Source organism: Xenopus tropicalis, chromosome 7, assembly GCF_000004195.4.
Source record: "Xenopus tropicalis strain Nigerian chromosome 7, UCB_Xtro_10.0, whole genome shotgun sequence".
NCBI lineage: Eukaryota > Metazoa > Chordata > Amphibia > Anura > Pipidae > Xenopus > Xenopus tropicalis.
Genome location: NC_030683.2, coordinates 81,954,721 through 81,980,615, shown reverse-complemented (window position 1 = coordinate 81,980,615; position 25,895 = coordinate 81,954,721). Strand labels below are relative to the sequence as shown.

Sequence of the window (25,895 nt, the reverse complement as noted above, 5' to 3'; positions counted from 1 at the left end):
ACCTCTTCTACTGCTTACGCTTACATGTTCCCTTCCGTGTTCAGGTCAGACTTGATGACAACTACATCATTTCCGGTGTAGTACAGCCCCTGTGACACGCAAGAGCGGAGGCGGAAGCGCGGGTTGCTTTGCAGCACACGGTAGGTCTGAGTGTGCTTTATCCGTCCCAGGATTCGTCTGCTGGTTTAGAATGTGCTTCAGTCTCCCGAGATGATCAAAGTATTCCAAACTGTTTCTCTCCAGCTTCTGTTAATGATAGGAAATATAGTTTGGTTTCCAAGCACGGCAGCCAGCTTTCCATAGTTTTAGCTATTTACCCTAACCTGATTGTCTTTAATTTGCACTCAGTTTACTTTGTTACAGGCATACAGTATAATTAGAAATTAATAGTTGCATCTGCCACCTATTAGAGACAATCATATTTGGACCTTCTGTCACTTTTTTTAATAAAGTGTATTTAATAAAAACATTTATTATTGTCTCTGGCCAAGTTATTAATATAGCTTATTTGTATAGATGGATTTGGAGTCAGACGCTAATGTACAGAAGGAGTCTAGTACTGAAGATAGCAGGTATGTATTACAGAAGTGTAAAAAAGGTATTTTATAGGAATGAGCAGTATTTCAGATGTTTTGGTTGAACAGAGTGATATAATGGGATAAGCAAGGACCAGCCTTGACATAATTAAAAGTTTCCTTAAAATGTACATTTGTTACCTTGTAGGTATAAGTTATAAAATTAGCTTTGGCTTTTGTCACCAACTATATAAACAAGAATGTCAATATTAAAGAAATAAGAGCAAAGAAATTGAGAGAGAAAGAGAAGATATAAAAGATATAATTCTTTTTAAATAATTTTTCTATGAGATTTATTTGTGAAGGGGAAGTCACCAAAAGAGCTGTGCTGGATTTGGGCTCGTAAATTCTTTTGCAATCATTATAGTTTAGAAAAAAAAATACACTTCACCATAGGTTTTTAATTTATTTACAGTTGCAGTAAGAATGCAGGAATAAGCATAATGGTATTAATTCAATGGTTTGCTAATTTATATACATTTGGGCTATTTCTCTGGTGTGCTCTGTAATGTACCCTTTCTGAGTTTCACCAAATTAATTTGATGGTCTACTTCATGCAAGTTTAATACAATACTTTAGGCTTATGCCAAATGGGGCTAATTATTTGCCTGTGGAAAAATGCTTGCCGAGAGACAGCCCCTCCGCTGGCATCAGCCTCCTACCTTTTCTGTGTTTTTCTGCAAGCCTGGAATCAGCCCCCTGTGTCATAAGCCTTATTTTTTTGCAGTATGAATGAAAATATTACATAGAAAATGAAATCCTCACACAGGTAACGTTCAACATGTACTGCAGAAATGGACAACCAGTGTCACTCCATGTTGTACTACAACTCTATGTATCCCACTGACAGGCACTGGTTACTCAACACATCTGTTGCAAGGCAACATCTAAGTGCTGCATATGTTTTTTACTGGTGATTTACATTATTGCCGATGGGCAAGAATTTAAAGGAGAAGGAAAGCCAAAATGTTAGGCACCCCAAAGTGACTTCAATAGCCTACCTTTTACCCCGGGCTGGTTCCCCTGTTCAGAGAGAACACCACCAGCCCAGGGTACCTGCAGCGCTTCCTCTTTCCTGTTCTCTCGCGCGCGCAGGTGCAGTAAAGTGAAAAGCCGAACTTTGACTGAGAAGTCGGCTTTTCACTCTACTGCGCATGCGCCTGTCCCGGACAATAAGCAGCAGCGCGAGCAGGAAGGAGGAAGCGCACGCTACAGGTACCCTGGGCTGGTGCTGTTTTCTCCTAACAGGGGCACCAGCCCGGGGTACAAGGTAGGCGATTAAAGTCACTTGGGGGTGCCTAACATTTTGGCACCCCCAAGTGACTTTGCCTTTCCTTTTCCTTTAAGGGAGATTAGTCTCACATGGTATCAAAGATTTATTGTCAACTAATCTCCCTGTGTGCCAGTACCCTAAGAGCTACAATCAATTTAGTTGTTAATAAATAAAGGAATGGCACAATCTATTATTACTATATTCAGCTTTAAATCCGATTCTAATGTCAGCTATTTTATTGCTATTTTTTTCCTCTAAAAAAAAAGTGATCAGGTTCATTCACTGGATGATGCTTCTGCTGCAACGTGTGTTACTGGGGAAGAAACTGACTTAGCTTCCCTGAACAAGATGGCAGAGGACAGAATGCCAGAGAGTTCAGACGCCAATAGCATGGAGCTTGAAGAAGATATTCCAAACATATTCCAAATATATGAAATCCAGAGTAGTGACAGAAAGGAAATTGTGTCAATGGTTGAGTCAGAAAAAACAGATGCTTTGGGCTCTGGATTAGAGAGAGGATATGTGGAGAAAAAGGAAGACAAAGAAGATGTTATACCAGATTTGGAAAATGTGGATCCTGTTAGGAACCCATCTACAGAGTTAATGGATGCCTTGCAGATGGACAGAGAAAAAAATTCCGTTGTGCAGAAGTCAGACAGAAAGATAGTGCATGCTGTATACAGACTAGGCAAAAAGACTTACAGAGAGAGTGGCTGTGATTCTGGAGTCCGCACTCGGTGCATAGCAATTCAGGTAATGGGACCTATTAGTCATTTTGTCAATTTCATGGTTATTTTATATACAATTTTCTATTATTTGGAGTAGCTTTAACCATTGTACAATTTTTAAGTCTCAGACGAGAGATGTAACCTCATAGTTTGTAGCACGTCATGTATAATTTGATATACACTTTTGCACATTTACTATGCTGTTCATATTTAACTGTTTAAATAAGCTTTCTCTTTTCCCACTTTCACTGGTTGTAACTTTACATCTGAAAACTCACAGAACAGTAGGATTTAATATCCCTTTTTTCCTACGATACCATGAGTAATCTGTAAAAGATAATGTTATAAAAATTGTTTAGTGATGCCATAAGTTATATTCAACTATTAGTCATGTCACATGTAGCAAATAAAACTTGTGTATTGGACGCAGCTATTTTAAATAGCTTCCTGTCTGCAGTCTAGCCATTATAGCTCAGATCACACATTCCTAAGGGTGGGGGGGGGTGAGTTTTATGAATTCTTATGGGAGGGAGGAGCAGGAGAAGGGAGAGAACTGCGCAGACTCTGGCCACAGGAATTAAGGATTTTCCTGAGAGAGAAAGTCAGACACCCGAACAACATGTTTACAAATAAGTGGACAAGAAATCCTTTGTTTCTTTTGATAGAGGACTTTCTACAACGTTTCTGTGAGTGCTTATGGCTGTATTTACAAAGACCTTTCTGATAAAGTTTGCTTAGTTTTTACCTTTTCTTCACCTTTAAGGTAAAATTGCACTTCAATACACTCTGTATCATCCACAGACTAAAATAAAAGTCAGGTTATTTCTTTTTTTTATTCATATAGAGTGTAAATTAGAATAAAGTTTGTAGGGGATTTCATTGTTTGAGCTAAAGCATTCATTCATCTTGTTGGCAAAATAGCAGGGGGCTGATATTGGGGTTCTATTACCAACAGGGGAGACATGTACTACTAAAAAAAATGCTTAATTAAATTAATTAAAAATGTGATGTTACTGTAAAAAATATACTTTTAAATTGTATATATTCAGCATGTTGAACTTTTGCCTAATAAATATGGGGCTACCAAGGAAAATAGAAATATATAATTTTTTATTCTATTACTATAGACCGACAAAACAGATGAAGATGATCCAGAGTTTGGAATCCACATTTCAGTTCAGGTGACTTGGTGTTTCGGTGCTTTCTGTCAGTTTACATAGTTTGGATACATATGCTACCTACGGAAATGGGTAATTGAGAAGTATTCCAAGCATTTAGTATGTTTTTTAAGTTCATGACACTCTCCTTTAGAAAACTGTTTAACAAGCTACAGTTATCAAAGCTGCTTTGATGATTGTGTCAATTTGTCAGAATTTGTTCTTTGAGCATTTAAACTCTGTTCCGCAATGTGGGGTGTGGAGCTTGGAGGCAGTCCTAAATTCCCACTAACATCCCACTGCATTCCCCACTAAATGGGAAATTAACAAGCATTGACTTAAAGGAGAAGGAAAGGCTAATAAAGAGTTAATCTCAAGCTGCAGGCATACCTTTAGTTCTCTCAATAATGCCCTTAAAGGAACAGTAACACCAAAAAATGAAAGAGCTTTAAAGTAATAAAAATATAATGCACTGTTGCCCTGCACTGGTAAAACTGGTGTGTTTGCTACAGTAACACTACTATAATTTATATAGTAAGCTGCTGTGTAGCCACGGGGGCAGCCATTCAAGCTGAAAAAAAGGTGAAAAGGCACAGGTTACCTAGCAGATAACAGATAAGTTCTGTAGAATACAATGGTGTTTTATCTGTTATCTGCTATGTGCCTGTGCCTTTTCTCCTTTGAATGGCTGCCCCCATGGCTACATAGCAGCTTATTTATATAAATTATAGTAGACTTTCTGAAGTAAACACACAACTTTTACCAGTGCAGGGCAGCAGCACATTATATTTTAGTTACTTTTATACACTTTTTTGGTGTTACTGTTCCTTTAGGTCTCCCCATATTTCACCTGTTCAGATGATCAGAAGCCAAACAGGAAGAAAAAACGCTGAGCTGTGTAAAGAAATTTCCCATAATGCCTCGCTCCTGCACCGAGACCCAGACCGGTGTACATGCTCAGTTTGTAAGACTATGAAGGAAGCTTTCTGCTGATTGGCTCAGATCCACGTTCCTAAGGGGGGGGGGAGCAGGAGAGGAGAGACAAGAGGAGACAAGAAATCCTGTATCTTTTGACAGAGAATTCAGTGCAGCGTTTCTGTGAGTGCTTATGGCTGTATTTACATAGACCTTTCTGACTAAGCATAGACTAAGCTTACTTCGTTTTTACCTTTCTTTCTCCTTTAAAAGTTGGGCAAGGGCAATGGATACATAATACATAATTTTAGATAAGCAAATATCAGATCCTCCAAAAATAGTTCATCTATAGTTACTAGCTCATTGACAGAAAGCATTTCAGTAACCACGTTCTGTTTACATTCTACGATAAGATACATTTATATTTGTGTCATGAATGGCTTTTGTCCACTTTTGGTTGCTACCTTTGGAGTTATTTTATCGTTGAAACATTGCTTGTTTTCACAAGATTCCAACTCTGTATGAAACGTAAAATTTCAGAAGGGGAGGCCTGCGTTTCTCAGTGGCTGTCCACAGTCCTTTCATCATGACAAATTGTGTAATTTTATTGATTAGCGTCTCCTTAAAAAAATGCGCAGTGTGGTTAGAGCTAGCTATAACCAAAACAATATCTTTATGGTGATAGGCATTACAGACATAGGAAACCTTTTAAATTGCAAGGGATTTATTTTGTTTAGCTACAGAATGAATCTAATATTAAATAGCTGTGAAGTAAAGTGAGACCCTGAAAGCCCCAGTACTAACTGGCAAGCTAGATATGTATATGTATGCTTATGTTATATATACAATCTCTTTTAATACTAGTCCAAGACCTGTAGACCTTTTGTGTATCTATCATTACATTAATGTTAATCTTATTAGGTGTAGTTGTAAATGGCACTAGGAGGCCTATTTATCAGAATTATGAATATGAATTATCGAATTAGTGAAGTTTTAGAGGTTGTCCTACTTCAATTAAACTCGCAATTTTTAAAAAAACTCAATTGGTTACCTATTTATCCAAATATAAAAAAGCTTGATTAAACAAAAAAAATTAAATCTTAAATACCTTGAATTTGTGAGTTTACAAACTCTAAGAAAAAAAAAAACTCACAAAAATTTTAATAAATATTTTACATTTTGAACAGCTCCCATTGACTTTTGCATGCTTTTCAGATGCTGAAGTTTTACACTGAGTTCTTTACATTTATTTAGCTTAATACTTGGTTTGAAGTTATAATATGAGTTTGTTAATTTTAGTGCAAAAAACTCAACAGTAAAAATTTAAATTCGCGCGTTGATTGATTAGCCATGTAAATGCTGAGTTATATATGCTGATTGTCAGGCTGGACTGGCAATCTGTGGCTTCTGGAAAATTCCAAAGGAGCTGCTGCAAAATTTTATAGAAAGTCACTATTTAATGGGCTGGTGGGGGGCTGTTTGGGGCCTCTGTGTACATAAAATGCCTATTTTGAATTCCAGTCCAGACCTCTTGAGTGGCTGCAGTAGTACTTGCAGGCTTACAAGGTAGTCAGTGTTCTACTGAGGATGATCTGCAGTGAGCAAACTTTTAAAGCTTGCCTGGCTTTGGAACTGTTCGGGTGCCTGCTTTTATCAAATACAATGAATTCCTATGTCCAAAGCCTGCTAGTGCTGTACCTCATGAAATTATTCATATGTAATAAAATAACTAACCATAGATGCTAATCAGAGAATTTATTTTTTATAAAAATACGCTTAATTACATGTAAACATTGGTTTATAAAATATCTATATGTATATATATATATATATATATATATATATATATTCACGCACATTTTTTCTTTATAGACCGATTCTGGAAGTGATTCACAGACACAAACAGAGCTCTCTCAGTGCATTTCAGTTCAAGTGAGTTGGTTTTTGTGTGCTCACTTTCTGTACACAGCCTTTCTCAGCCACTGGGTTTTTAAGCAGAAAGTAGGATAATAGCTGATCAGATTCCCAACTAAAGACTCGTTTCGCCCTTCTTGGGGATCATCAGTGGAGTGCAGGGTCTCATGGTCTAAATATAATCAATTAAAATTTAATTAAAACTGGAATAAATTAAATTACTCTTCACTATCCTCCATCATGGTATTTGTTTTTTATATTATAGATGTGTAGGGAGACATGGATAACATTTAATCCTTGGCTATCCCAGTTCCCAGTTTCTAAAACCTGTGTCTTCTAAATAGCTTAATCTAAACACTACAGCTCTACAAGGCACTTTATGGCAGCTTGCAAAGCTGCAAGCAGTTTGGTGTAAATCTGTATGTGTATTTAACACTTCTATTAGTTGTTAATGCCTTCCCTTAAACTACAGACAGACTATATTGAAATAATTGGCATGCAAATGTGCAGTTCATGGTCAAGCAACACATTGTGTGTTGCTGAACTGCTATTTGAAGTTAAGTTTTTTTTTTATTGTTCTGGAGCACATCAATTACTAATACATGTGGTACAATAAGAAAATGTGTTGGGGTTGAAAGAATATTTGGTTTCATTCCTATAGACAGACAGCCTTAATGAGGATGAGACTCTTTTTGGAATCCTCAATGAATGCCCTGCAGTGCAGGTAAGTTGATGTTTTTTTTTTTTTTTTTTATAAAGAATGACTTAGAGCCTGGTTTATAATTGAGCTTCCGGGCTTGAGCAATCGGTTCCTGAAACCCTGCAGGGCTTGAACTTCCATGTGGTTTTATATGCAGACTAGACAACCTAACGGCCTTAACTACGAATATGATGTTACTTGTTATGTTTGATTTGTCCAATAAGCTATATCCTAATGTAACTTTGATGATAGACATGTTACTTTATTCAAGAAATACACTGTCTTTAATCTTTAACAACTGTGTTCATTCTACTGGATAGAGGTACCATATAATAGAATTGAATTAGTTCATTATGAGTCACCTCTTATCCTGTCCAGAATATGATTGGCCCATTTGTGACTCTTTCACAATTGATTGGTTAATTTATAATGCAATGCGATTGGCCCATCTTAGGATTCCTCTGATTGGTCTTTGTGCCTTTAAATAATGTGTGTCTTCATGTGTGAATTAGCCTATGATTAAGTACCCTGGTAGGTACGAAACACGTAAGGCTTTTGCTTTTGCAGTTGTTTTTTATGGAATAAATAAATTTTGATACTTTTATCAACACTACAAGCTGCTTCTTGACAACTTTTTTGACGCAAAAGGGACCCCAGATGTGCCTGCCTATTTGTTCCTGTATGAATCATAAATCAGGCCCTTAGTGTCCTAGGGGGGTTAGTTGTACTAGCCATTTGCTGTTGTACTCATTGTATTGTATTGGTGTTTATATTTTAGCCCTTGATTGCCAGAATACTAAGGTTTTTAAAAGCAAGTCCTATGTAGAGCATAAAGGCACACAGGGCAGTGTTGGTTTTTTTGAGCTGTTATTTCTGGTAGCCAAAACAAGTGCCACCAAAGCACCCAGTATCACCCTCACAAATCAGTGTTATACAAAGGTTCATGCAAGTGCTTGTCATACTATTGTTGTCTGGATATGCAAACACCTGTTTGTAATTCTTTAAGATTTTTAAACATATTGATTCTACATTTCCTACAAGACACTAATGTCAGACTTGTTTTTAGGGGGGTCGTTGGGAAAAAGTTCTTCACACTATTCTTTACTATTTTTTTTTAGATGGATGATGAGGGAAATGAGAATGAATCACATTTTGATGCTGAGTGTGCTTCAGTTCAAGTGAGATGGTCTTTCGTATATGCGATCAATTTAGTGAGACACAGCATTTAAGTACAATAACTATTTGGTGCTAAACTCTCTTATTTTGTGGATTAACAAGACACTAACACCAGAAAACTAAAACTTTTCATATATAATGTTCATTTAACCTGCAATCTAGAAAAGTGTGCATATTTTCATTGAACTATACATGTTTTGTTCATCACAGCTTTTCAGGCAAGTATTATTCAAGGCTCCATTAAACACAAAAGACTAGGCGGTGCAGCTTTATTTAGACAAGAGAAAGACTATTGCTGAGCACAGTAGAACTGATAGTAAACACTTTCCAATAAATTTCGGGACTTCTGCCTTTTAACATTAGACATTAACATTTGCCTTGGACTTTATAACATTTTGAAATTGATAATTAAGAGTTTTTGGTGTTGCAGGTCTTGATTGTGTGTGATTGAGTGTGATTAGTGTGACAGTAATGCATAAAACACTGATTTTTTCTAGATCCTAGATATGCTTAAAAGGGTCATATACCTGTTATAACATATCCAAATATATTTCTCCTAATGTATTTTTACAAAGCATTAGAAAACATAAACGTAGTATACTTTTTCTCTTTTGCTTAAAAACTATAATCCATTCCTTTTTGGCACACTAGGTAACTGAGGGTGAGGATCACTCTGGGATGTACAATGAGTGCATTTCAGTTCAGGTAAGCTACTTTTACCTACAATATGAAAGATTTCTGTGTTTGGAGAATGAGGTTTAAGTACATAAGGCTGTCTTGTGTGGTTTATTTGAAAACATTCTCACACTTTGAAGCCAGTCTTTTCTGAGAGGAACCTCGGAGTGACTAACAGACCACTTCATTTACTTTTCCATTACTTTGCTTACTATAATATCAGTCATAAACCTTGACTGTTTTGAATTGTTTTAAAATGTGTTTTGATTATTCACACATACTAAATATATAGGTGCATGAAAGACAAATAAACACCCCCAGTGTACTGAACTACAGAATTTAACATTAAGGGCCAGATTCATTAAAGTACGAATTCCGAGTACGATTTGCGAAAATTCGCATTAAATACGAACATTTCTGATGTGCGTTAATTTTGTAAAAAGTTGCGTTGTGCTTGGAGGAAAATATTGTGGTACGATCTGAGTTATGCAATTTTCGTATCCGAATAATCGTAAACGGTGTGAAAACCTTTCTGACTTTCTGAACCTTCAGTGCATGATTTTGGAAGCCTCCAACAGCACTTAAAGGAACAGTAACACCAAAAAATGAAACAGCTTTAAAGTAATAAAAATATAATGCACTGTTGCCCTGCACTTGTAAAACTGGTGTGTTTGCTATAGTAACACTACTATAATTTATTTAATAAGCTGCTGTGTAGTCACGGGGCAGCCATTCAAGCTGGGATAAAGGAGAAAAGGCACAGGTTACATAGCAGATAACAGATAAGTTCTGTAGAATACAATAGTGTTTTATCTGTTATCTGCTATGTGCCTGTGCCTTTTCTCCTTTGAATGGCTGCCCCCATGGCTACATAGCAGCTTATTTATATAAATTATAGTAGACTTTCTGAAGTAAACACACAACTTTTACCAGTGCAGGGCAGCAGCACATTATGTTTTAGTTACTTTTATACACTTTAATTTTTTGGTGTTACTGTTCCTTTAATAGCACTTTGCAGCTCCAACCTGGCTCAAGGAAAGCCACGATACCGAAGCTTGAATAAATCCGAAACTTTCGTACTCGTTGCGACAAATAAGGTTTTGTCACCCAAATTGTTGCAAAGTATGAAAAAGTTGCTCAAATTATCGAAAATATCACAGAAAATACGCAAAAGTTGTAAACTTTAGAAAAAATACGATTTTTTTGTAATCGGACCTGTTGTACTTTAATGAATGTGCCCCTAAGGGGCACATTTACTAACCCACGAACGGGCCGAATGTGTCCGATTGCGTTTTTTTCGTAATGATCGGTAATTTTGCGATTTTTTTCGGCATCTTTACGACTTTTTCGTATTTTTTGCGATTTTTTCGGCGTCTTTACGATTTTTGCGTAAAAAGGCGAGTTTTTCGGCGTCTTTACGATTTTTGCGTAAAAACGCGAGTTTTTCGTAGCCATTACGAAAGTTGCGCAAAGTCGCGATTTTTTCGTAGCGTTAAAACTTGCGCGAAACGTCGCGCCTTTTAAGTTTTAACGCTACGAAAAAGGCGCGACTTTGCGCGCAAGTGTTAGCGCTATGAAAAATCGCGACTTTGCGCAACTTTCGTAATGGCTACGAAAAACTTGCGTTTTTACGCAAAAATCGTAAAGACGCCGAAAAACTCGCAAAAAATACGAAAAAGTCGCAAAATGTTCGTTTCCAATCGGAATTTTTCCAATTCAGATTCGAAATCGTGTCTTAGTAAATCAGCCCCTATGTGTATTCAAAACCAATTTGTTGAATTGAAAATTTATATTTATATATATTTTTACTATATATCTCACTGACATAGCCTGTACTGACTTCTGCTCTGTCTTAAATGGGAAGTTCACAAATTTTAAATTAACTTTTTTTGTAATGTTTTGTAATCTCTTAGCATTTGTTTAGCAGCATTTACAAATGCGCTGTTTGGTGGCTTTGCTTTACTGATCCTGGCAAACAGACGTGTTTCTGTGTATTATATTTCCAGGAATGTGCGTGTACCTGTTTTATTGACTTTTCTACTTTATTCTTATAGACAGACTTTGAAAATAAGAGTGAACTGGCCTCTGGAATCGACACTCACTGTATTTCAGTTCAGGTGAGTTCAAGTACTTTACACGAGCATAAAGTTAGTTTATGGAGGAAAGCATTTATAAGTAAGGACAGTGCTCAGTTTTATGAGGTGTTAATTAATGATTTATATAACCAGACTATTATGGTATTACGTCCACTGATGAGTAGGTAAAAGATTCAGTAATAAATTACTATTGCAAAAATCCTCAGTGCCTGTAACACAGAATCAAGTGAAATGAAGATGGAAAATCACTTTCTCTGGGAGATTTTATGTGAAATAATCTAATACATTTCTTCACAGATCTTCATCCAAATCATTAATATCAGATGAATATTTACTGTAAATGCTGGACCTAAAGTAGTTCTTCAAAGATTATGCAATTTTGCTTAAATTCAAGTATGTAAATTAGAATTTGAATTTGGTTTGGTAATCAGCTAAATTCTTTGTTGGGTATTACATTTTTGGCCAAATCATAAAATGAAGGATACTTTGCATGCTTAGTAAATAAAGCAGTTTGGAAGCAGAGTTTTGTAAATATTTATTTGTGCCATCAGCCAGAAAGTTTGTATGAGTAAATGTTAGTGTCCTTTTCATTTATGTAGACGGACCATGAAAATGAGACTAAATCTAATTCTGGTATCCAGGCTCAAGATGTTCCAGTTCAGGTGAGTTGCTCTTTGAATTCTCTCTTCCTGTGCATCTTTGTAAAATTGGGTTCCATATTACAAATTCAAAAAGATTAAAGACTTTTGTCCTTTGCCACAATGCACTGCTTAGTAGTTCTCCCATACTATGGAATGGCACAATTTTATTAGATAAAAATGTGGATGTACTGCAGGTTTGGGATTATCATTTTATTTTTGTTGACCTCTGCTCAGATAAGAGGATGGTTCTTGAAATGTTTTCTTGCATTTTGTTGTACCTTATGGAGTACTACAATCTTATTGGTAATATTGATAGGAGGGGTATTTTAGTCAGTAGGCTGACTAGGCCTGAGATAAGCAGGACCAATGCATGTGGGAAACCAGTGTGGTCAAAAAAATAAAGCCACAAGCTGGCACTTTTTAAATATATATATATATGTATAACTTTATTTATAAAGCGCCACAAGGGTACGCAAGGGAACGCTGTACAATCTTGCAGAAATGTAGTGAGGAGCAGAGGAGTGAAGGGCTTTGAATGTTAGCAGAAGGATTTTGTAAGCTATCCTTTGCTTAACAGGCAACCATGCAAGAGAGCTTAATTGGGGCTGAACAGGTTCCCTCTTAGGAGAGAGTAGGAGGATCCTGGCAGCAGAGTTTAAAATTGATTGCATGGGAGAGAGGTGGGAGTCTGGGAGGCCAGTTAGTAGGAGATTGCAGTAATCTAAATGGGCAAGGATAAGGGCATGTATTCGTGTTTTAGCTATTACTTGTGAAAGAAAGGGTCGTATCTTGGCAATATTGCGGAGGAAAAAAACGGCAGGCTTTGGCAGTGTTATTAATATGGTTAGAGAAGGACAGTGACTGGTCAAAGATAACCCCAAGGCAGCGTGCAGAATTTACAGGGTTGATGGTCATGGCGTCAATAGTAATGGTGAAGGGAGGTAGAGGGCCAGGTTTGGGCAGGAAGACCATGAGCTCTGTTTTAGCTAGGTTAAGTTTGAGCTGGATGGTTCATCCAGGAGGAGATAGCCAGGAGGCAGTTACCAATCTGGGTTTGAACATCAGCGGTTAGTGCAGGGGTGTCTAAATATATCTGGATGTCATCTGCATATAAGTGATATTTAAGACCAAAAGAAGAAATAAGGTCTCCTAAAGAGAGAGTGTACAGGGAGAACAGCAAAGGACCAAGCACAGAGCCCTGAGGCACTCCCACACTAAGCGGAGCCAGGGTAGAGGATTTGTTAGCAAGAGCGACAGAGAAGGAGCGGTTAGAGAGATAGGAAGAGAACCAGGATGCTGCCTGATCCCGGATCCCCAGAGAATAGAGAATTTGCATAAGGACAGAATGGTCGACAGTATCAAAAGCAGAGGAAAGGTCTAGGAGAATGAGAACTGAGTAGCGTCCTTTGGCTTTGGCAGTCTGGAGATTATTTGCCATTCTACATAAGGCCGTCTCAGTGGAGTGTGCAGGCCGAAAACCAGACTGCAAAGGGTCCAGCAGATTATGGGTGCAGAGGAAGTTAGTGACACGAGAAAAGACAAAGACGTTCCAGGAGTTTAGAGGCTAGGGGCAGGAGAGAGACGGGACAGTAGTTAGAAAGGCAGGATGGGTCCAGCGTAGCCTTTTTAAGAATGGGTTTGACACATGCTTGTTTGAAGAGAGAGGGAAAAGTACCAGAAGCCAGAGAGGAATTGAATATGTGGGTAAGAGCTGGAGTAAGGGCAGGGACACACTGTTTTAGTAGGGATAAGGGCATAGGATCCAGTGAGCAGGTAGTAGGTGGAGAGGATCGGAGAAGCTGAGAAACTTTAGACTCTGCTACGAGATTGAAGGAGCTGAATACGGACAGAGGAGATTTAGGAAGGTTGAGATTACCGGTATCTGAAGGTTGGGAAAATTGTTTGCGGATAGAATCGACTTTGCTTTTAAAGAAGTCAGCAAAGTCCTGGGGGTGGTACCCGAGGGTGGTATCCGAGGTACCTAATTTTACCTAATAAAACTGGAAAAACTTATTGACTCGAGTATAAGCCTAGGGTGGGAAATGCAGCAGCTACTGCTAAGTTTTAATAATCAAAATAAATACCTATAAAATTACATTAATTGAGGCATCAGTGGGGTATACGTTTTTCAATATTTATTTCAAAGAAAAACAGTAAACTAGTTCTGTAAGCGGAGAAGAGGGTCAACAAAAACAATATGAGTACTACCCCATGCTCATTGCACATTGGCAAACTGGCAGCAGACCCGGTCCCGGAGGAGATGTAAGGGAAAATAAGTATTGCTAGTGGGAGCCTAGGCCAGGGCACTGGAGGGTCTGGTTGCAGGTGGCCTAATTTGCACACAAAGGAGAGAGGGTGCTAGTCTAGAGGGACCCGAGTATAAGCCGAGGGTGACTTTTTCAGCACATTTTGGGTGTATATACAGTATGTATATATATATATATATATATATATATATATATATATATGATCCCCATATCTAATATGTGGCATGAAATAAGAAAATGTTGGTTATCTGACTATTTTCCCATTCCTGTAGACAGATTACGAAACTCTAGAATTTGGAATCCATGTTGCAATTCAGGTATGTTGGTGTTTGAGTGTTGTTTGGCAAGTGGACTATAAGGCTCCTTTAATTAAACTGTAACATGTTGTGTGTGTAGCATAAGGGTTAGTAGTGAGATCACATTAAAATTAATGCCACTGGATAATGATATGCAGTAATATTAAACATACCTAGTTTGTATACCTAATTTCCCCTTTAAGTCATTCTAGTCTTATTAACCTAAAACTATTGGTCACGTGGGGCAACCACATTTTTTGAGCAATTCTAAACCTTTTCTAAACGTTTAAGGTTAGTTTTCTATATATGTTAAAGTTACAAAAATGTGACCATGCAGGTAGGGCTATGCTAGAGGAGTAGACTAAAACAAAATATTCATTTTTTAGCATTGCATTTCTCTTCTATAGACAGACTATAGGATGAAAGATGCTGAAACCAGTACAGAGAAGAATACAGAGCAAATCTTGGTGAGTATTTAGTGTAAAAGTATCTTGTGCATATGATATATACAGCTATTACATTGTTATGTAGTAGATGAAGTTGGTTGTTCTCAGTTTCTTTATTTTCAATTTTTTTGCCTGCATAAATAGCGCTGCAAGTGCAGAGGACACTGACTGCTCAGCTGGTTACTCTAAAACATTCATGCCAAGTATCAGCTATTGTCTCCTTGTGTACTGTTCCCCTGTTTTGATTACCTTCCAACTTATCCTGTTTCAGAAAGAACTTATGAATCAACGGGACCAACTGAAAGACAATTACCAAGTGGTGCTGGACAGACAGACACAGACTGAGAGGCAGCTGCAGGTTCAAATAAAACAGCTAAAACAACAATGGGAAGAAGAGATGCAGAATCATCAGGTCAAATAAAACTTTCTGACTAAAAGTTTCTCACTGGTACATTAAAGGAGATGGAAAGTAATTTTGGCATTTTACAGGCAATAGATTCACCACATTAGTGCCAACTAGAACACTTTTTATTCTGCAGAAAGCATTACCATACCTGAGTAAACAGCCCTAAAAGCTTTCTCCTTTTGCTTAAAGGACAAGGAAAGGCAAAGTCACTTGGGGGTGCCAAAATGTTAGGCACCCCCAAGTGACTTTAATCGCTTACCTCGTATCCTGGGCTGGTGCCCCTGTACGGAGAAAACAGCACCAGCCCGGGGTACCTAGAGCGCTTCCTTCTTCCTGCTTCAGTGCGCGGGCATGCGCAGTAGAGTGAAAAAGACGAACTTCAACAGAGAAGTCGGCTTTTCACTCTACTGCGCATGCGCCTGTCTTTAGTCGTTCCAAAACGCAGGTGGAAGGAGGAAGCGCTGCGCTCTAGGTACCCCGGGCTGGTGCTGTTCTCTCCGTACAGGGGCACCAGCCCGGGGTACGAGGTAAGCGATTAAAGTCACTTGGGGGTGCCTAACATTTTGGCACCCCCAAGTGACTTTGCCTTTCCTTCTCCTTTAAGATAGCAGCTGTCATTTTAAATAGCTTCCTGTTTGCAGTCTAGCCATTATAGCTCAGATCACACATTCCTAAGGGGGGGGGAGGGAGTTTCTGCAGAATAAATATATTGTTCTAGGTGGCACTAATGTGGCGAATCGATTGGCAGTGAAATGCCAAAATGGCTTTCCTTCTCCTCTAAGAGAGAAAATTTTGGAATGATGTGAACTTGGGATAATTGAACACTTCTGATGAACATGCAGCTTTGAAAGAAATCTATAGCTCTCAACTCTCCACTTGCTTCTGTAGGAGATGTTAAAATCTATTCAAGATATAACACTTAGGAAGGAAGAAGCCAGGAAGAAGATGGATAAGGAGAGGAAGGACCAGTCCCAAAAAGAGCAGGATCTTAGAGCAGACCTGGAGAGACTACAAAGCAAAAGTCAACAGTAAGTGCCATGACAGAATAAGTAAGTTCAGTTCAGAGTATTTTAAACAAAGCGTAAGCATTTCAGTGTTGTTAAAGAATGGTAGTCACCTGAGTAAAACCCGTCTGGCTCGCTAAAGCTCTCTATACCCCTTCTTCTTCCTCTTCTCTTTCTCAAACTGTTTTTTTCCTTTTTTGTTGTTAAAATGTTAAAATCCTAAATAAAAACTTATAAAAAAAGAATGGTAGTCACAGTTTCTTACAAAGGGTGCAGTAAAGCCACATTTTACTTGCTTATACATCACTGCTTTCATTGTGCATATTCTGTGGTTAAAACGCAACCTCTAATAATTAGATAATTTAATAATACACAATAATTAGATAATATATTGTGAGTGACAGTATTTGCCCTATTGTTTTCAAAATTGTATGACAAAGTTTTATACATTGGGTCAGGTTCAGTTAGTAAAAGGTTTATCACTTGAAAATTTTCAATTTGAAATGCAATCCAATTCAGAAAAAACATCTCTCAGTATCACATGAAAACTCTGTTAAAATCTATGGGGAGCAAAATGGAAATAAATTAGAATTATTTTTCCCTTTAAATTATCCATATGTTTTCATGTGATAAACCATGAGATGAATCTGGCCCATTATATCAATTTGTAAATTACACTAGACATTACATTAAAATGAGGTCTACTTCTTGACTGCCTTAATGGCTTTGGCTTTTTGGCTTTACTTGACTTCTAATTAGATAGTGGGAGCTAAAGAATCACCTTAACAGTGAAGGATGCCCATGCAGTTGCTTTGATTGCTCAGATTAGATTTGCCTGAGTATCAAACATTCTTTATATGGCATTAAACCTGCAGTATAGCATATATATATATATATATAACACTCTACATCTCTGAACTCATCTCTAGGTACTATCCAACCCACTTGTTACGCTCCTCAACTCCTCTCTCATTCCCTCCTCACACGCTCGCATTCAAGACTTTGCAAGGGCTGCCCCCCTTCTCTGGATTTTGCTCCCACAATTTATCAGACTTTCTCCCAATCTCTCTGCCTTCAAGAGATCTCTAAAAATGCATTTATTTATAGAAGCTTACCCTAATCTAGTTTAGCAATACCCTGTGCCACACCTCTCACAACTCTGGTCATGCCCATTCCCACACCCTTTCTCCTTGTAGAGTGTAAGCTCTTTTGGGCAGGGCCCCCTTCACCTCTTGTATCGGTTATTGATTGCTTTATATGTTACTCTGTATGTCCAATGTATAAAACCCATTTATTGTACAGTGCTGCGGAATATGTTAGCGCTTTATAAATAAATGTTAATAATAATAACTTTGGGGGCTCTGCCACCTGAGGCGAGTTGGGAACTCACCTTGTGGTAGCAGTGTCCCTGTGCCTAGGGTGCAACAGTCAGGAGGGTGCCAGGCCCTTAACTTTTACCTACCCCTAGTCCGGAATCTTGTCCTCCCACTGCCCCAAGTCTCCGTCACACCCTGCATTACTTCAGTGCAAATGTGCACGCTCGTTTTTGCTTGTGCATGCCATGGGGGGTAGAAACAGTGGACGAAACTGGCCAGCTTGGCCTGGCGCTGGCCACAGTTATTTTATTCTTTGTTCCTATGTTTTAAGGCTATGACACATAGAGCTGCTTGTAGCTTGCTATTTGTCAAGGCAACAAAACTTCAGATAATACCCTGTCATAGACAGTATAGAGCAGTGGTTCTCAACCTTCCGTGACCCTTTAATACAGTTCCTCATGTTGTGGTGACCCCCAACCATAAAATTATTCCCAAGACCATCAGAAATATGTGTTTTCCGATGGTCTTGGGCGACCCCTGTGAAAGGGTCATTCAACCCCCAAAGGGGTCATGACCCACAGGATGAGAGCTGCTGATATAGAGAATTGTTAAAACACATATAGAGACAGTTATCAGTATTGTCTGTTTTGTATCTCGCTACAATTAGCTCTGTATGTCATTGCCCTTAAAGCTTGTGAAGTGAAACATAACTGTGTGTTAACATTGGCTGTTAACTTTTGCTGTTTTAACACACTGATTCATGTAGTGGTTGTTTTCAACTTTTCACTTACAAAATTAACTTAATATGTAATTTGGTGTAAAGTAGTGCCCCCATTTTTGCTTGGGTTCTGCAGGATGCTCAGAAAAGTTTATTAAACTAAAATTATACTTTTTCAACATCTTTCAATCCTTTGATGGGACATAATTTTTGTAACTTCTGCAAACAGGTCTTGATGTGATGACCTAAAGACATTCATAAATTTTAACATGTTTTGTTCTTGGCAGCTTATGAAGTAATGCAGAAAAAGGGTCTTTGGTTTCATTGTTAGCCAAGGAAGATAATTCTCAAGTTCTTTCAGCTGAAAGATGATCATGACTTTTGCATGCAAGCAGTGTGGAAGGAAAAGTGCTGGCCATTTTTGACCTAGTCATTTTTCCAGCTGGATGCACATGTAGCATCCATATGTAATTTGTAGGTACCTGTAGATTGGCTTCGCTGACTTTCTGGCACATACCAGGTTATTCAGAATAACAGTGTCTAGTCCAGAAACAGTGCCCTTCCTTTGCCTTTCACGCGTGAGCAGAACATTTACAAGTGGCTTAGAATTTAAATAAGGGATAGGTTGCAAATTGTACAGTTACAAGTAATAAGGCCTGAAAAGGCTGTGATATAAGCCTAAATTCAGATGCTTCTTATTGGATGTTAATTCTTTATTACTGCCATGCAGTTAAGGAATGTGCACGCAGGGTAGCAATCCTTGATACACAGCAATGGAATTTAGTACAATACACATTATATTTGGAGATATATATATCCAGACTGGGTAATTAAGGGCTAAGCTAATGCATGGAATGCATCAGGTACTTTTATGGGTGAATTATAATCCTTTACATTCCTCTGTTTCTGTCTCTTCTTGCATCATAGGTTACAACTGGAACACAAGGAACTGGAAAATAAGATTGTTACACTTTTGGCAGAGCAAACAAAGGAAAAGTAAGAATTCTAATATTGTCTTTATATATGATGTGCTGTGGCATTTAGAGAAAAAAGCATTATCTCTCTGTAAGCTTTGATTTTAAATACTTTTAAATTGTGTGTTCTTGTGACTAGTGGCCAACGGTAATGTTGGTAACTCCCACTGATTATATGATTTTTGTTGTTGTTTTGAGGGTAATGTATTCAAGAGCTTAAAAGCTAACATAGGCCATAAATCTATGGAACCCAGATAACTGCTTTCATTATTCAGTCTGCACTAGACCACTGAAAGCTGTTTTGTATTATAAATAAAAAATAGTTTTTGTCCATTAGTCCCAGTATTCAGCTTTGATGGTTGTCACTGCTGAACAGTTTTTTTGCCTTGATATGTTAAATGAATAGATCTGTATTTTAACACTGGTATAATTTATTATTAGGAAATATTACACCAACAAACTTAACTTGTAATATGTTTAACTACTTTTGCAGGGAGCAGTGGGATACAGAGTTGGACTTGTTAAAGAAGCTAGATAATGAAATGAGGCAGAGTGCTTTGCAGGAGGCTATACGTGCATCAGAAGCTGAGGTGAGGCTAATAGTTTGGTGAGGCATCCAAACTATTATTATTATTATCAACGTTTATTTATAAAGTGCCAACATATTCCGCAGTGCTGTACAATAAGTGGGTTTCATACATTGGACTTACAGAGTAATATATAAAGCAATCAATAACTGATTACAAGAGGTAAAGAGAGCCCTGCCCAAAAGAGCTTACAATTTAAAAGCTTTTTGAAGATGTGTTATTTATCAGTAAAGCTCATTACCTTGCTTGTCCGCTCTCCTTCTTTCTCAAGGTGCTGTCATTGGAAAGTAGAAGAGATCTTTTACTCGCCTCACTAGAGGAAGCAGAGAATGAGGCAGAGGTTACACTATTCCGTCTTAGGTAGGTAATTTGTAAAGCATGGGTGGATGCACATGGCATGATGCAATGGTGATGCAATGTACTATAATATAAGCATGGAATTTATGCTGATTCCTTATTATTTTTCAGGGCTGCTCCCCGAACCTTAGAGTTGATAAAGTTGGAGCAGAGATGGGATGGCAGACTTGAAGGAATTCGACTGATGAAGGCAAATCTTCGGGTAAGGAAAATGTGGACAAGTGGTGCTAAACAAGCATCAGCCCCACTGATGCAGGAGTCAGTGTGTGTGAGAATATTGTATAACAGGAGGAGAACAGTGTACAATTGAGATAAGTCCAAACAGTCCCCAATTCTTATGGTAATGAATAGGGTATTGGTAAATTAAATCTAGATGGAAAATATCAGTAAATCTGTATGTGAATTGCGTGATGCATGAAGTGCAACTGCCTGACCAGAATCTATACAAGTGCATTAGTGCTGTGTGTCTAAATAAAATGATTGCCTATGAATGGGTAGAAGCATTATACATACATATAATTTTCCTTTTTCTGTTCTTCAGGAACAGTTTGGTGCTCAGATTCAGCAGGTTAAGAATGGTTCCAAGCTGAGTAGCCTGCAATCTATTTTGGCCCCCAATCTACCTCCCCCACCGTCTGATGTAAGTCTGTCTCAACAACATTTCTAGTACTATTGGCAAACTCATTTGCCATGATGGGATATAGAGTTAGTTAACTCCTCTGTGAATTAAAAACACAACTTTCTTCAATTTCTAGATTACTGTGTTGATGTGTTGATAATTCTTTTGTACATTTTTCTCTAGACCAGTCTCCTACTCCATAAAATTGCTGTGACTCCTCTTCAGGTGCCAAGCCATTCTATATCCATCTCATCCAGTGATACATTTCGCCCACAGCCACATGTTCCGCCATCCTTTCTGCAACCTACTCCTCTTCTTTCTGGTGTTCCAGCATCCTTTGCTGGGGCTGTTCCAGTAATGGCAAGGGCTTCCAGTGCTGCTGATCTCTCCGGTTCTTGTGAAGCTCCAGTCCCACCAAGTACAGAAAAAATCAGCAAAATAATGGAAAAGCTGCAAGCTAGATTCCCTCAGTGCAGCCAGTAAGTGGGAAGAAAGTTCTTACTAGTAACCCATGAAACCTGATGCCACATGGGGCTGATTCTTAGCCCGGGTGCAGGCACACGCAGTGGATATTGGCTCTGAAATGCAAACTCTTGCATTTCTCTGCCACATGTGCCTGCACCCAGGATGACACAGTGGTTCCAAGTGCAGGCAAGATAAGAGGCTGATGCCAGTGTGGCATCAGCCTAAGGGGAGGAAAGTAAATATTGCAGCTGGTAGTATTGACTAGTTCTGCTGCACCATTTTAGCGGATTAACCTACTTGATATAGTTTAATGAAAGTAGTTGTGGGTTGGGTTTACTAGATGTTTATTTGGTCTATGGATCATGAAAAATTAGGGCTAGCCTGTTACTTTTATATGCCTTATTTTGTAAGACTCATTCCTTCATATTATGTATTAGCCCATTTTTTCTGTTAAGCATTCCAAGCCTGGTTAACCCGTATAAACAAACAACCGATTCCTATTAAAAAAAAAAAACAGGTGTCCCTTAAAAAAAAGTTCTCTGTGTGCATGTATCAAATTTTTTTTTGACCTAGATCTCCCACAAACACAAACTGGAAGATGCAACTTCCTCTTTCATCTGCAATTCTGACTACACATAGACAAACTTTTTGAAAATTGTTACTCGAATGCAGTTTGGGCGTACATGTGGATAACCTAATTGTACTGAGCTTTCAGATCGCTACATGTGAAGGCAGTTCTATATATTTCCAGAGGTGGTCGGTCACTTGGCGTTCTAATTAGGCCTTGTTTGATTAGCCATATCTGTTGGAAGGGTTCCCTAAATTGAACAAAGGAATAACATAGTTTGGCCAGAAATTTAGAAAATAGTATGAAATATTGCTGCATGTACTGTATCAGTGTATGTGTTGCCTGCATTAATGTGCAGAATGGCTAACTATCAGCAGAACAAGGCTAGCCAAGTGCATTATTTCAGCCTTGCTATTTTTTACTGTCAGTAGCATAGTGAGGATTCAATAAGGCTTTAGTAATGCTTATCCAATGCAATGTATTCATTCCCCAAGTGTTCTTTGTATTCTTCTCTTTCAGGCCTCATCTGACAGGGATCTTGCAGCAAATTAAGTTGGCTCGCGGCACACTTTCTGGCCTCACTGTGGAGGAGCTATGCAGTCATGTAGCATCACGACTAACAGATGCACCAGAGGCAAGATCCAGAGTGACTCTTGTATGTATTACCAGAAGAAATTCTGTTAATCCCCTTAAGAGAACTAAAGTGTTTATCTGTCAATTAAGATTTTTTTCAATGAAATATCTAGATATAGTAGTTTTTCTGAATAAACACCTTTTAAAGAAACAAGAACTCCAAAACATGAAGATGTATCAAAGTAAATAAACTATTATCTACCACTGTCCTGCACTGGTAAAAGTTGTGTGTTTGTTTTGGGAACACTACTATGGTTTATATAAAAAATCTGCTGTCCACCCATGGGGACATCCATTGAAAAGGAGAAAAGGAACAGGTTACATAGCAAATAACAGATAAACACTGTAAATTACAATGGTGTTTTATCTGTTATCTGCTATGTAACGTGTCTTTTCTCCTTTTTATCAGCCTAAATGGCTGCCTCCATGGCAACACAGCAGTTTTGTTTCTCTAAACTATAGTAGTGTTCCTGAAGCAAACACACCAGTGTACCAGCGCAGGGTACTTTAACACACTTAAATTTTTTGGTGTTACTGTTTCTTTAAGCTTGAGCCTTTTCAATTTGTTTTCATTTAATATTTAAGACTTTTAGATATCCAGTTTAAATCTAATTTGTGCATATATACATTATATTGTACAGAGGCTTAAAATGCCAGTGTAGTTCTTTTTGCTGTACAGGCACATATTTCATGTATTTTTTTTATATCCAGCAACCTGGCAACTCCAGACCAAGCTATCAAAACCCTCCTGGAGCACCCACATATCCACCCCAGTCTCAGGGCGCATTCACTGGGCAGCCTCCTATGGTAAGGATGCAGATAATAGCATTATATGTACTACTGTTGCTGGTTCACAACATACTAGATGTGACCACCACTAATTATTCTAACTAGAGATTTGTAGGTGTGGAGGCAGTATTCTTAGTGAAAAGTCCTTCTCCGGTCTTAAACAGAGCAACATCAGAAGAGTTTCCTCTCTCATTAAGAAATTTTCTTCCCACTGTAGCCCAGTTGTTAGAACTGACCAGCAGGTGGCCCTGTTGTTTTATTTAGTTAGTCAAAATTGATAATATCTTGCAATATTGAAAAAACAATAATCTAAATTTTAAAAGTGCTTAGAACATTTTATTTATTTGTTTTGAGGGTTTTTCATTTCCTTTCAAGAAAAAGTAACACTAAAATTTTTTAAGTAAAAAATCTATTCTACCCTCCCCCAATAATTGCACTATCCTGCAAACCACTTAGTATTTTGAATGTTTTATTAGAAAATACCTGCTAAAACTTGGCTTCTGGTCATTTGAAATAAGGCAATACGGCGAAGGAAGGAGCAGCATCCACTATGCGATGATCGATTGATCGAGCCTAGCCTGACTCCTTCCTATACAGTAGGAAGGCTTGGTTCGATCAATCGATCGTCGCATAGTGGATGCTGCTTCTTCTGTCGCTGTATGGCCTTATTTCAAATGACTGGAAGCCAAGTTTTAGCAGGTATTTTCTAATAAAGCATTCAAAATACTAAGTGGTTTGCAGGATAGGGCAATTATTGGAGCAGGGTAGAATAGATTTTTTACTAAAAAAATTTTAGTGTTACTTTTCCTTTAAGAGCAGTTGTGGAGAGAGGAGGGAAAGGCAGAACAGATCAACTCCCCTGCATAAGGAACTCCTCCTTATAACAAACAAAAGGAGGAAAGGGCATTGTTTATATAGAGCTCATTATCTTTATATAAACTAACTTAACTGATTACGGGAAGATGCAAGGGTAAAAACAAAATAGCGATATTAGTGCTTTATAGTAATAATAAAAAAAAAATAGATGTGTACTGCACCTTTAATCTACTGTACTTTCTATAGTTTAGACTGTTTATGGTGGTATGTTGTCGTCTTAGGTTTCAGGTCCCCGTAAGTTGTGCCTTATATGTCAGAAGTTTGTGCAGCCCTCTGACGTGCAGCCTATGTCTTGTAGTCATGCCATGCATCGGGAGGTAAGGAGATTATTTTATATATTAAGTTATATATATTTTATATATTGAAGTTAATGTGTATTTTTCAATGGTGCATTTGTGACTTGCACTTATATTAAAGGGCATGGTGGACAATGATGAACAGTACCAAGCCCTGCTAAAAGTATTGCCATGTATACATATGCATTTCTATATGTAAATGTTAGCCACACTGAGTGCAGCCCTAGGAACACTGGATATGCATTTACACATAAAACTAGATATGGGAGTATTGCCAAAGACCTGTAGAGGTGTTTCTATGTATGTGTTAAGGTGTTTTGTAGCAGAACCAAGAGGCTGTGTACCTGTAATCTTTTCTTGACTGCAGCTTATTTCTCACTAACTGTACCTTTTATTTCTTTTGACAGTGTATAAGGTTTTGGGCACCAAATAACCAGTTCAATTGCTGTCCCTTCTGTCCAAGTCAGAGATAATATTCGCTGTGTTATCCATGGGACTGCTTATGTTTTCAGCTGCAGACTAACTTGAAATGTATATATATTTGTCAATATAGATTTTGTAAAAAATATTTTATTTAGATATATACTGGGTTGTGCTTATTTCCCAATTTGCATTATTATTGCCTCAGTATCTCACTCAGAAAGGTCTTTTTGTGTCTGCATTGTTGGACAAATTTGTATGTCTGCCTCCATGAAAAACCACTTTTGTCCTAGGCAGTTCTTTTACCTATATGATTGTATCTGTTTATTACCATTCCATTTCCCCCTCAGAATAAATCAAAATAATCCTCGCACATTCACTGTCATTTTTTTAATGTCAGAAATATCTCTGAATACATAAGCAACAGAGCAGTAGCTGAGAAATCAACTCCCCTAATGTTTTCCTTACCGTTTAATCGCATAGATTGCAGGAGATCTTTGAGTTGCTACAGGAGTGCTACTAAATCATATACCAGCTTTTTAGTTCAAAATATAATCATTTTAGCATGTTTCCACTGAAAAAACTGTCATGGCTTTTAGGAAAAATACACATAAGGCACCGAAAGATGAGCTTTAGCTAAGGAGGATGAAAGGGTATGTTTTAGCTTCTGCAGCAATAGAGTAACTGGTAGTAAATTATGCAATCTATAAAGCATTATTATTTTTTGTTACATTAGATGAGGTGACCTGCAAATACTCCTTGGCATCTAGTCCAATTGGAAAAGTTATGTATATCTCCTAATCCTCCTTTAACTTTTTCAGAAACTAATAATAGCTGTTCTAGGAGCAAAACACCTACCTACATGACTAGCACAAGCACTCAGAGACGCAAGTATATTTACATTCCTTCCTGGCTCTGCACTCTGCAACATACAGAATGTTTTATTCATGATAAAAAAAACAGTGATTCCTCAACATAACAAGCATGGTTTCCATACATGTCAATGTC

At 37.9% G+C, this 25,895-nt stretch overlaps 2 protein-coding genes across 8 annotated transcripts in view; one reads left to right on the top strand and one right to left on the bottom strand.

Annotated features, from left to right (window-relative positions):
- pcsk7 (proprotein convertase subtilisin/kexin type 7) overlaps nt 1-112 on the bottom strand; it is a 29,594-nt gene extending 29,482 nt beyond the window's left edge. Inside the window, exon 1 of one of the 2 annotated variants that reach the window (XM_004916072.4) lies at nt 25-112. The gene's annotated coding sequence lies outside the window, so the exon portion shown is untranslated. Of the gene's footprint in view, nt 1-2 lie in introns of both variants that reach the window. The other variant, XM_004916071.4, reaches the window with a different exon arrangement.
- rnf214 (ring finger protein 214) lies at nt 51-25,260 on the top strand. Of its 6 annotated transcripts, none has more exons than XM_002932928.4 (24): nt 51-140; nt 517-572; nt 2,115-2,601; nt 3,704-3,757; nt 6,521-6,580; nt 7,224-7,286; nt 8,381-8,440; nt 9,090-9,143; nt 11,168-11,230; nt 11,809-11,871; nt 14,390-14,434; nt 14,821-14,880; nt 15,131-15,271; nt 16,154-16,293; nt 19,231-19,299; nt 19,771-19,867; nt 20,136-20,224; nt 20,333-20,423; nt 20,763-20,861; nt 21,024-21,319; nt 22,393-22,528; nt 23,218-23,313; nt 24,393-24,488; nt 24,875-25,260. In XM_002932928.4, exons 2-24 carry the CDS (start codon nt 517-519, stop codon nt 24,938-24,940), a joined length of 2,481 nt encoding a protein of 826 aa, XP_002932974.2. In that variant the 5' UTR covers nt 51-140; the 3' UTR covers nt 24,941-25,260. The 6 variants fall into 6 exon arrangements, with proteins under 6 accessions (XP_002932974.2, XP_012822482.1, XP_012822478.1 ...); XM_012967028.2 differs by having other exon boundaries at nt 132-219; nt 21,117-21,319; XM_012967024.2 differs by having other exon boundaries at nt 132-219.
- Nucleotides 25,261-25,895: the final 635 nt, after the last annotated feature.

What these genes read in the sequence shown, in the direction of transcription:
- rnf214 (XM_012967024.2), top strand. An exon ending in CTCGGTGCATAGCAATTCAG is followed by an intron (nt 2,602 to 3,703) that starts GTAATGGGACCT and finishes CTATTACTATAG; the next exon opens with ACCGACAAAACAGATGAAGA. An exon ending in CTCAGTGCATTTCAGTTCAA is followed by an intron (nt 6,581 to 7,223) that starts GTGAGTTGGTTT and finishes TCATTCCTATAG; the next exon opens with ACAGACAGCCTTAATGAGGA.